This window comes from Octodon degus, unplaced genomic scaffold (genome assembly GCF_000260255.1).
Source record: "Octodon degus isolate 3935 unplaced genomic scaffold, OctDeg1.0 scaffold00055, whole genome shotgun sequence".
Lineage (NCBI taxonomy): Eukaryota > Metazoa > Chordata > Mammalia > Rodentia > Octodontidae > Octodon > Octodon degus.
Genome location: NW_004524631.1, coordinates 9,052,988 through 9,065,547, shown reverse-complemented (window position 1 = coordinate 9,065,547; position 12,560 = coordinate 9,052,988). Strand labels below are relative to the sequence as shown.

The following is a 12,560-nucleotide window of genomic DNA, read 5'->3' as shown; positions in this document are numbered from 1 at the left end:
ATATATAATAAATCAGTTATTGTTTTCATTGGTTTAAATACAATGAGAATTTTTAGCTTATCTAACAGCTCAACTTGGAGATAAAGCAGTGACTCACCTCATGGGTATTTGAGGGTTTGCATTTGAAGTCACAAAATGCCAAGAAAATTGAAAACAGGGTGATATCAACCTGGGTAACTTGGCAACTTGTGAGATCCTGCCTCAAAACAAAATGTAAAAAAAAAAAAAAAAATTTAATTGGTGGAGCTTGGTCAATTTAATGACCATGGCTCAATCCCTAGTATCTCTTTCTCTCTCCCCCTCCCTCAACACAAGCATATTCAAAATGTTTTGTTTTAGACACCTGACAATTTAAATTTGTATGCTGATGATTTCCTGTATTTCTTTTTGCCCTAATATTAAACAGCAGGTAGAATTCATGATCCTATTCAGATGATAATCATTTTGCTTCCTTCTATGTCAAGCACAGGTATCTTCGAACTCTTTGGTCATACTCTGTTATCACCACAGCTACAGCTTTCTTCTGTTCCTACTGTTCTTTCCATTTTAACATGTTGTTCTTCATTAGAACTCAAGGTATCAAAAATGAAGGGTTGTGGAAGGAAATTGGAAAAGAAAATATGTAATTTATTTTAATTCAGGGATTATAGTAACTGCTGTTCAACTGCTATTCAGAGAAATGCTTTTTACGGAAGTTTAAAAACAATAGTCTATCCAACTGAACTTACTCTTAGTAACCTATTTTCATTTTATGGCTATATTTTAGGTTAAACTTATTTAAAAAGCTTCTTAGGAGCTGGGGATTTGGCTCAGCAGTAGAGCATTTGCCTAGCAAGCTGAAGTCCTGGTCCTCGGCACCAAAAACAAAAACAAACCTCTCCTAAAAAACAATCAACCAAAAATAAATAAAAGTGTCTAAAAGTCCAAATGCAGCTTAAGTTGTGCTGTTACAGTATTAATTTGGTAAACTGCCAAAAAAATTACATTCACTTCAATATTTGCTTACAGTACTTTTCTTCTCTCAGCATTACATCTATCTATACAATGAAATACATGCTGGGTTAGGCAGGGAAGCAGTCTCTATATGCTTGCGGGAAATGTCAACAGAAAAGCATCTCTATAAGTTATATTAAGGTGCTAAAATCGTTAAGTGCTGTTAAGTCTGAACACAAAGGTTTCAACATCAACTTAGTCTAGGGCCCTAAAATACTAACCCTACAAGATTAGAAAAGTCTCACAGAGGTCCTTAGTCTTCTCAGTTCACAATACCCTTAGTGCCAAACTAAACATCTAATAGTGCTACTAAATAGATCCAAATAAATTCCTAAGTATGTCCATATAGATAACAAATCTTTAGTGTGTTGAATCTACAAACTAAGATTTTACTTAATGCAGTTTGAAAGTCTGAGTATTACTGTTACCGTTCAAAACTTGGTAAAATATTTCATGAAATCGTCTAACTTAACTGTTGGGACTCTGGGTACATTGTTTGGGGACTGTTCAATGCCTTCTAGCTAAAGTCCTATTTAAGCTGTTTCTAATTTTACTTATTTATGTACTGTATTTTAGTTCCGGGTCTACACTCTGTTTACAGCCTCCCAAGAGCTGGGATTACAGGCACCTGCCAGCCACCATGCCCCATCTCAACTGCCCTCTTAGCATGCCCCGGGGGCAGGGCCAGCACAGCAGACCCAGGAAAAGTCATTGTCTTTATTTTTTCTTTATTTATTTTTTTGGTGGAACTGGGGATTGAACTCAGACCCTTGCACTTGCCAGGGAAGCACTTACTCCACTGAGCCATTTCCCCAGCCCCCGTTTCTAATTTTTAAAACATCAAATTTACCCAATTCTCCTGACTGACAAATAGAACTGTGCTTAAATCAAAGAATACAATCTCAGATTTTCTCAATCTTGAACTCTCGGTGTCCAATCTTTGTAGAAAGAAAAAAAAAGGTATTACAGAAAAACATGCCAGAGGGTAACTACATAGGCTCTGGTGGGTCAGTGACTCCACTGGGCAGACTGCACAGCATGGCAGACGGTTCACAAGGGGACAAAAGTCAACAGGAAGTCAAGAGCATCATCCTTAAAGGTAATACTCAACAGTATCTTTTTATTTTGGGAAAGTCTATTTTAATTCTTGTTTTCTCCAAATAAAAACAGATAGTAAAGACTGATTTTAAAAAATCCTTGTTGCAAACCAAGAATTGGAAACATGGACATAAAAGACTAGCTAGAAAAGGACTTCACCTTTTCCAAATAGTTTAAAACCACCAAAAAAACTTCATTTTTTTTTCTGACACACAATATCACTTGAAATTTAATAACTACATTAAAACTAATGCAGAACTCACTAAAGTATGTTTCTCCAAAATAACGTTCACTAATCTCAATTAAGAATCAGTGCTGTGAATCACACCTGGCGGCATGCACCCGTAGTCCCAGCTCTGTGGGGAGCTGAGACAAAAGAATTACTTTTTCAGCTTCTCTGTTACGAAGTTTAAGATGAATAGAGGAGGGCCAGCGAGATAGCTCAGTACACTAAAGCTGTTGCTTAGGCAAGTGCAGGGACTGAGGTTCGATTCCTGGCACCACATGCTGTGCCAGCCCCGCCCCACAGGGCGGGCTGAGCCAGCCAGAGTCCAGTCCAGGCCTACCGTTGCACGCCTGTAATCCCAGTGCTGGGGAGCAGAAAGCAGGAGGGTCACTATGAGTCTGAGCTGCATAGTGAGACCCTGCCACAAATACTTTATTTTATTTATTTATTTTTTGCGGAACTGGGGATTGTTCAACTCAGGCCCTTGAGCTTGCCAGGGAAGCACTTACTCCACTGAGCCATCTCCCTGGGCCCCCATAACCAAATACTTTAAAAAGAAAAAAAAAAAAAAAAATTAAGATGAATAGAGGAAACTGTTAGTTTCAGTTCACCACCTTTTAGTAGTTTTAAAACCTTACAAAGTATACTGAAACAAGCATAAGATGTCTAAAATATTTACCATTAAAAGAAAATAAACTGGCAACTATCACAGATTAATAGATGACATACACATTAACCATCATTTGTACCTCACCTTAATGAAAGCGGCTCTCAGTGTTTGAGCTGCAGACAGATTTACTCGTTCTAACTGCAATAAAAATTTAAAATCATTATTAAAGACCAGTTATCTTGGGGAAAACACATTTACAATATTCCACTGTGCGGTAATCATGATGATGCTCCATCACTCACTTAACAGAAATACTTGTTAGTAATTGTAAATAATCACAATTATTCAAACAGGATAGTTTTCAATGGAAACTGAAAGTTTTGTCTTCAGTTGTTTATTCATTCCTGTTTTAAAAAATACGATGTAATCTATCTTAAAAACAGATATAAGTACAGAATGCAAAATAACAACTTTAAGTCCACATAGAAAAACAAACATGTTTGATGGAACTACTGAATATAGGGAGTCTTCACATTAAATTCTCAATGCTATTTTCACAGCTAAAGTTCTGCTGAGAAAACTTACATAAAATGTAGGTAGGTGTGTAACAAATTGCATTCTGTTTACCACCCTGCTGCCTTTTAATTGCTTTGCAAACTCTTTTTTGAGGATTAAAATGAGATTAGTTTATTTTATCAATTAGCAAATGGAATGCTAAAAGGTTTAAAATTCTAACTGAAGTCTGGATTGTGTGGAATTTAGAGCAGATTATAACTGTCCTCTTATTTCATGTCTATTAAATGATTATTTAAAATAGTAAGGCAAAAGTTATATCTAAATGCTTTTATTTTTCTAATACATAAGATTTATTGTTTTTAAAAATGTCCTTTTATATATACTTCATGATTCATTTTTCAGCCATCTAAAAAAGACAATTTCATAAAAATAACATCATTTCTCAAAGAGATAACAGCCAAATTTAAAATACCTAGCTTCAGTAAAATTCAGATGTCATCAGTCCCTAAAGACTGGGGTACATATTTTTTACTTACGACTATATTAAGTGTTGAAAGGTGCCAGTGAGATAGCTCAGTGGTCTGAAGCGCCTGCTTAAGCAAGCTTAGGCAGGCGCAGGGAACCATGATTCGATCCCTGGCACCACATGCTACGCCACCCTCAGGATGGTCTGAGCCGCCCCCCAAAAAAATGTTGGACAATAATATACGTAAGCAAGAATGTCTATAAAAGCTTTATGAATATATGCCATATTATGAATGATATATATGAAATAGTCCTTTCGATCACTCCAGGAAACAAAATATAAAATTTGCTTTGTAAGTAACATATAGAAATATAAACAACAATCCCATACTTTAAATCAATTTATTTTCTAAACAAGATTATAAAAAATGCCAAGAACTATACCTTCCTATAGGTTATGTACACTGAAGCTCAAAGCAGAAACAACAAAATTAGCAAAAATAAATAATTTGGCTATTAAAAACAATGAACCATTTAGCTTTAGTATTTACCTTGGATTCTACAAAGCTTGTAAAAATCTAGAGCTTCAGCAGGTAAAAGAAACCAGAAGGAGTCCAGTAAGCAAATATGGGAAAAGAATGAACTAGAAGTAGTTTATAAATTTAACAAACATGTTTTCAAAAATGAAAAAGGTTTTCTACTTCCACATAAGTCATGTCATTATACTACTACTTAAGATTAAAATTCACAATACAGATCATCAGACCTTAAGTTGTACAAAAAAGAGAGGCAGGCAGGACAAGATGAGCGCTTCCATCCTGACAGAGACCCATTTCCTTATTTGGGTCTGTAACCACAGTGACCTCTTTCACCAAGTTGAAGGTCTGACTCACACATATGCTTTCAAGCATCAGCATCATTAACTCATACTGTACTGCCCTGACTGCTATGTGAAAGGATCACAAAACAAGCAAAAGAAGCCCAGAAAGACTAGTGAAGGTCTAATAAAATGATCTCAAAGTACCAACATCTTTAGATTTCTAGATTAAGTTTATATGTATCTCTTACAAAAAAAGACAGCCACAGGACAGTAAGATGTATTTTACTAAATGAGAAGTCTGAGTAGAAGAGCACATGAATTCTGTTCAGAATCATTTTGGAGTATACTATATACCATATACTACATCCTGCAATAAGCTCAAGAGGCTTATTTCACTCTTATGTATCCATATCACCTACAGTAGTACACAAGTACATACCTATTCCTGAAAAGATGTAAATCTCTTAACTATAAATTTATCTAAACTATCTTTAAATCTACAATTAAAGCCTATACTACTTAGGCAGTGATATATGTTACCACATTAAAAAGTGTTATTTCTTTTAGGCTTGACATTTGTGCTACATTATTCAACTTATCATTGCTTCTCTTGACAGGAGTACGTTCTGATAATATTCTAATAGATTATCACATATTTTCTGTTAACATATAGTATATATAAATATGTTTATATATTACTTACTAAGCATGTATTCCAGAGTTATATAGGGTATCTTTATACAACAGATCACCTCAAATTCTCACAATAAATCTGAGCTATGATATTCATTTTGCAGAGGAAGAAATTCAATTCATATCAATGTATCCAATGTTAAACAATTACTACATTCACAAACAGGTGAATGTAGTATCAAATTTGTTCAGCTCTAAATCCCACATACAAACCACTAATGCTACCTTGATGTCCTGTATTCACTCTTCTCAGGTTAGAGTTTACCCTCTCATTGAATCTGTTTAATGTTCCACTCTATAAAAACCATCACACTCATGTGCAAGAAGTCAGTGTGAAGAGACATAAAGAAACAGACTATAGTCCTTTACCTCTAAAAGATCCATTTAAGTAAGTAGCTTCAGGAAAGTGGTGGGACCATCAGCAACTGAAGTTAAAAGGAAAGTTGTTACAAAGATGATATTTGAACTGATTTTTAAAGTGGCTTAGCCTTTTAAAATCATCTTGCTTTGAAGATGGTCCTTTATGGGTTTCTAAAGACATGATTGTATTTAAGTTTAGAAAAGAAAAAAAAAATCAATTCTGTTTCCAATACTTTCAATGAATCCAATATTCTCTAAAGGGTTAGCCTAACAATCTGGCTAGAGTATCCTGAAAGAATCCTAGCCTTCTGAAGAGTACAGAACTACTTGGTGAGGACGTAGTGGGCACACTGTATTTTGGGGCCAGTTGAGCAGGAACGTTACAACTGGATCTTACAATCAAGGGTACCAGATAAGGGAAAGGCATCACCCGGGCCTCAGGCATGCAGAACTTGCTGTCACTGGCTGCAGAGCATGGAAAGGTAAGAACAGCAGAATGAGAGACAAAGGGCAGAGAGACAGAAGTGGACAACATCTCACGCGAGGCAGAAGGAAAACTGCTGCAGTGCATTGGATGGAACGGACACATGACAGCCAGCACTAGCTCTCACTTGAACCCCACAGACTGTCTGCTGCCCAACTTCAGAATTCCTTCTGCAACTTACTCTTTTTTTTTCCTGGTACCAGGGATTGAACTCAGGACCTTGTGCTTCCCAGGCAAATGCTTATTCTACTGAGCTATCTCTCCGGCCCTGTAACTTACTCTTGGTAACTTTTTAGAACACTTAATACCAACTCAAAGCTGTCAAATTTACATTGTTCATTTAAAAAAAAAAAATCTTCTAAAAGCTTACACATAATTTCAATTCCATGGAGAGCTCATTTATTACACCGCTCCCTCTAGAATTACCTATCAATTCACTCCTACACTTTTGTGACATCCAGCTAGTTTCCTAAACCCATAATTAAAAAAATCCAATTAGCCCTTTGGTTGCTCAAGTTTAAGGAGTCTTACATAAAATCTTGTGAAAGCTATTTTTTAAAGGCCAAAATAATTAGGTTAATTGGCTCCACACTGCCTACAAATCCACTGTGCTTCCTCAAACTCAGGCACGGGTTGATATTCTTGTGTTGGCATTCCTTACCTTACACCCCTCCCCACCACATTATTGACTCATCTTTTGAATGAAAGAAAACAAGAACTAAAAGCTCCAGGTAACACTTCTCTTGATTCAAATGAGAATGAGGTGAGTCAGGTGGAAAAATAAGCACCCCAGAAAAACAGAAGTAGATGGAACCAACAGTCTCCAAACAGCTTTCAAGCTGCCACAAAGCAAATGCAACCAGCTGTGTTTTGTACATAGTAAGTTCTCTAGATGGCTCAAAACCAATCAGTTCTTGAGGCTGTCAGACTGCCACAAAAGCTATGCGGAGCCACCAAATTAGTTTAAAAATATATCATTAAAACATTATAAGCAATGTTATACAAAACTCAACAGTACAACACAATTTTGTCAGAGAATATACTGTATGTTGAAAGACTCCTTAATAAAAAACACTGTGTCTATTACAATTCTAAACCTTTTGTAATACAATAAACCATCCATTTCACAGGGTTGCTGTAAGAATTAAGCATATTATTATTTATGCTGATTTTACAGATAAGGAAACTGAGTTCAGATAATATATACCAGCTATGTGGTAGAGCAGTAATTCAAGTCCAAAATGTATAGACCGAGGTTAAAACGTAACAGCTTTACTGTGCAAGTTATTTATGTGCTAAAAGTGTGAAGTCTGATTTTTCTCCCCAAAGGGAGGGGAGCTAAGAGAGGTGGGCAAAGCTGAAGAAGCATTCCCAATTGTCATTTGCTTACTAGGAAAAAAATAAAAAATTTTATATATATGCCAAGAACTGGCAGAAACAGCTGACTCAGAGCCTCCAAATGGAATGGTATTATTTATTTAGGAATATGCTTTTGTGTGATTTACTAATAAACAAAATGTATAAGCCCCCGGTGACCTAAAATTCATGTTTAGTTGTAAAGCTGTTTGTTTCTTAAAATACGACATAAATTATTTCAGCAATTATATTGTATCTTAAAATAAATCCTCTAAAAGGTCACAGGAAAAGAAGACAGGCTATTTTATCTGAAACGAGTAAGTGTACTGTCTCTCTCTCCTTCTTCCCACACAAGGAATCAGAAGGAAATAGTTAGATAAGAACCTGATCTAAAATTGGCATGACGTTTCTAGAAATCAGCTATTCCATTACGCAATAGGGACACCTATTTCCTAGTATATATACATTGCAAGCAATACATTTGGACTCTGAACTCCCCACAGCTGGTTAAACAAGAAATGTACTCCTTCCCGGCTCTTAAGAGTAGCCTTTTCAAGTCTTATAATCATCAAGTTCCCAGAATGCCATAAATAACTTTGCCTTGTAAGCTGAGGTAATAGTACTAAAGTTTCCCTGGCATAAGGGTGTTCCACTAGATAAAAGTCTGTTAACAGGATCTTCTAGTAAACACTACAGTGCTTATGGATCAAATGTTAATATGAGAATGAGTAAGCTCTTTTTAACTTATATAATACAGATAAAAGTTAGTGAATCATTTAGATTTAGAGTAGAACATTTACTGCTGGTGGGCTATTTTCAAATAGTTTAATGTGAACAACTTTTACCTTTAAATCAATTTTAGACTAGTACACTTGTAAAGAAATTTGTGTTATATGAAACTAAATTCTAGATTAGTAGATTTGTACAGAAATTTGTGGCTGAACTACAATATTAATGTTTAATTCATTCAGTATCTTATTGTTACTCAACACATTGGACCACCAGTGAATAATGTTACTATTGAACGAAATACTTTTAATCAATACTTTACATTTGAAAGCCCAATAATGTTGTCATTCCATTCCTAAATCAAGCCCTAAATTGTACCTATGAAGTGGAATTTCATTCATTATCATCACCATTTCTAAAACTCACTGGAGCTCTGAACACGCATTTGAATGCATGACAGAAATAAGTTTTTAAAGGCTTCATACTATAACTTTAGCTCAGCAAATTCAATTTAAGAATTAGACCAGGGAAACTTGTGGTATGTCTCCAGTCTGCTACGCTCCGTTACTTCATTTTCACATTTTGCTTCTAATAATTAGTTCTCAGACTGACTAAGTCATCTGGCAATGGACTCTAATTTTAGTCCCATTAAGCCACAGGTACCTTTAGATCCTATCTGGAGAAAATTCACTACTTTTATTTACAGAAGAGATTTATTAGTTCATTTCTAGCCATATCTTTTTCTTCCAAATTATTAACATGAATAAAATGAAAACAATTTTTATCAGTATGAATTGTAACAGTTCATTTTACCAGAGGCCCATAAATTTTGTTTTGCACAATCAAGATTCAAACAGCCATTCTTCGTATGTAGAAAAAAAGATCATTCATAATGTTAGAGGTTTTCTCATTTTTGTTCAGTACGTAATGGATCAAACTGAAATTCTGTAATACTAATTTTCCTCCTCTCAAATAAAAACTCAAAATACCACACAAATACAGAAAATTCACCCCAACAACTCTGCCCAATAGTTTGTCAAGTTAGGTATACAGATAGGAAAATTTGAAATAACTTTGGGTGGAGCATTCAGTGACTATTTCCTGACTTCATTCTAAGTACAAGGATAATTAGTTTATTTGCTTAAAAATCCGTGTTTCCTAGATTCTTAAGCATGCATTACATTTTACTTCACATCTACAGAACCTAGCTGAGTACTTAGCCAATATGACTGACATTCAGTATTTACTGAACAGAAATGATGCCCTTACTTTTAATAATATCTACCTGGAGGCTGGGGAGAGAGCTCAGTGGAATTAGCGCTTCCCTGGCAAGCGCAAGGGCCTGAGTTCAATCCCTGGTTCCGCCAAAAAAAAAAAAAAAAAAAATTAAAAAAAAAAATCTACCTGAAAAAATTAAAATATAACAACAAAAGTGAAATTAATCATTTGTTGACAGCTCCAAAAGATGTAATAACAAACTCTTTAAGAGTACCTCTAGCACTATCATTCAAAAGATATTTCCTGCTTAGTAATAAAACTAAGTTTCTCAACCTCTTTTGCAGTCAAGTTTGGTCATGAGACTACGTTCTTGAAAATCAGATGTAAGTGAAATCTGTAGGTCTTTCAAAGGAGTTATTTTAAGGAAGTAAACTCAGCTGGAAGTAAGACTTCACACAGACCACAGGATGAATCCTCAGCAGCTATCCTGCACAGTGAGATTTCGATAGTGGATGGTTGAGTACATGAGAACTTTCTGAGGCTCTGAGGACCCTGCCCTTGGGCCACTTGCCCATGGAACCTTTTATGTAACCAACGAACTTTTACCCAAGCTACCATGTTGAATTTCTCTTTATGTTGCTGAATCTGAAGCTACTTCGATAGATAGTATTTGACAGTATCTGAAATTCCAAAATGTACGTCTTATATGACAAATCTGTAACTTCCTTGTGGAAAGGGATACTACTGCCCCCAAAGCTTAAGATCATAAAATACATCAAAAAAGGTCAATAATGTGGGGGAAAATGGATCTGAAACTTAATCTCACTGTAAGAAAAATATTTTACAAAAATGAAAAGATATGGTGGTCTTCCAACAATAATCGCAACAATAAGGTTAATAGTTTTGAAAGTAACTTAGATAAAATACCAAAAAAAGTATTAAATTTTAAGAAATGCTGAAGCCGCTGAACAGTCAGAAATACCTAAATTTGAATTTAGTAATTCATAATTGAAGAAAATACTTTCACACTTTTGGCCTTTATTTCACATTAGAAAGAGAGGTGTTAACAAATAATCGTAAAAGGGCTTCAGCTCTAGAATTCTCTCTATATATTAAACATAATAATTTATAAGAAAAAACAAAAATATATTAAGTCCAAGATAATTCCTCCAATAGAAATTTAACCATGTCTTCTTTGGATACAATGCAACGGTATCTTTCAAATATCAATTTTACAAACATGCCCTGTGATCACCATGAATAATCACTAAAGGATCTTTGTGCCTGCTGTACTGCCTATAAGTGAACAAAATATATGGTTGAATGCTTAAATTTCAAAAAATTCGTCATGGTAAGACTTAATCTCCCTCAAAACACTATTCCTTGCTTCAAACACACTCGTTCCATCATTCTTGCTACTCACTGAAGCAGTTCTGGAAGCTTTCTTTCATTATCAAAAATGATTGAGAACAGTGTGGATGCTGCTGCTGAGTGTGACCCAGTGGAAAGGCAGGCTCCTAAAAACACCGTGTTATGTCTTCATTCACTTTATTCACCAGTTCCAGCACCATAAAAGTTCCAACTCTTCCCAAAAGTTAAAATGAACAGGAAAGGCAAACATTTTAAATTGATTCCACATATTTAAGCAGTTATGACATCACAACAAAAGACACGCATGATGGAAGACTACCAGAACTGCTTCAGAAAGATGTAGAAATGATTGGTAAATGTGTCTGAAGCAAGAGGGATTAATGTGTCTTTTTAAAATGATGTAAACCTTACCCCTATTTTTCAATCATACCTCATTGATTGTACCCATCTTGAACCTTGTTTTTAATCTCTTTCTGATTGTAGCTTATCTGTATCTCTCTAGTGAGGCCTGACCCCTAATAGGTCCTGCCAACTTCTTTGTTAATGCATTTCTTTTACTTCGTAGCAGGTATCGTAACTTACATCTATGAGTGTTTTGTAACCCTTACAGAATTCTTTATAAATCTTTACTGCACTATCTTTTCACTATAGAGTAACCTCCAGAGGGGAATAGCATATTTAATTGGTTTTGTTTTCACTGTTTTCTGTGCTGACACAATGACTATGTCATAAATGGAGTTCATTTGTACAAGTATTTTTACATAAAATAAACCAATGTGGCACACATTAGGGCACTGCAGAGACCCTAAGAAAATGTTCACCCTCTTACCTCATTAAACACAGGATACATGACTGCATAGAGGGGCATAGAAACCATGGAAGTGGTCTCAGCTTCATTCTTCATCTCTTCCATTGTCATCCTCATTCAAAAGCCAACTACAGTAGAAAAAGCAGTTCTAAAATGCAGAGGAATCCTCATTCACTGCAATATTTCTTCTTTTTTTGTATGACAGAAGAATGGACACAAAACACACACTGACCTAGTAAAAAGGAAAGGAGGAAAAGAATTTTACATAATGATAAATGACAAATACAAATACAAATACTTTGCATCTTACAAAGATCAGAGTTCCTATCTTATGAAAAGTTAATTTATTAAAGCATTTTGTTTGTGGTCAATAAAACACCTGTTTTTCTTTGCAGATTGAAAAGTTACATTTTTCTACAGTTAATTTCCCTAGTAAAGTATTAGTCCACAAGACAGTAATTCAAGAACCCAAGTCACCTGAATGCAGTGAACTCAGGCGTAGAAAAATGACATAGCTAATATAATACATAATCTGAGCAAAAAAGGTTTCAATAAAGTACGTAATTATAAGAGTTTTATGTGATACAAGATTATAATAATGAAATACTCAATGTGTAAGCATGTTTTGTGCACCAAAATAAAGAATTAAGAATAAAGAATCAAGGTACTTATATGTTTATTTATTTTTTTTTTTCTCATTAAACTTTGTTTTAATAGGTCTCAAAATTCTGTGACAGATTTTTGGTCAAGTTGTTTCCATTAAAAAGTATTGATTTTAAAAACTAATAACTTAAAAACTGCCACACACAAAAA

General features: G+C 34.9%; 1 protein-coding gene across 3 annotated transcripts in view; it reads right to left on the bottom strand.

The window, feature by feature from the left end:
* The window catches only part of Pdcd10 (programmed cell death 10), a 44,836-nt gene that overhangs the window by 10,856 nt on the left and 21,420 nt on the right, over positions 1-12,560 (bottom strand). For all 3 annotated transcript variants that reach the window (XM_023717835.1, XM_023717836.1, XM_004633482.2), the window contains exons 2-3: positions 11,769-11,979; positions 3,072-3,125 (exon numbers count right to left, since the gene is read on the bottom strand). In XM_023717835.1, coding sequence (XP_023573603.1) covers positions 3,072-3,125; positions 11,769-11,864 — 150 coding nt within the window. In that variant the 5' untranslated portion in view covers positions 11,865-11,979. The remainder of the gene's footprint in view (positions 1-3,071; positions 3,126-11,768; positions 11,980-12,560) is intronic.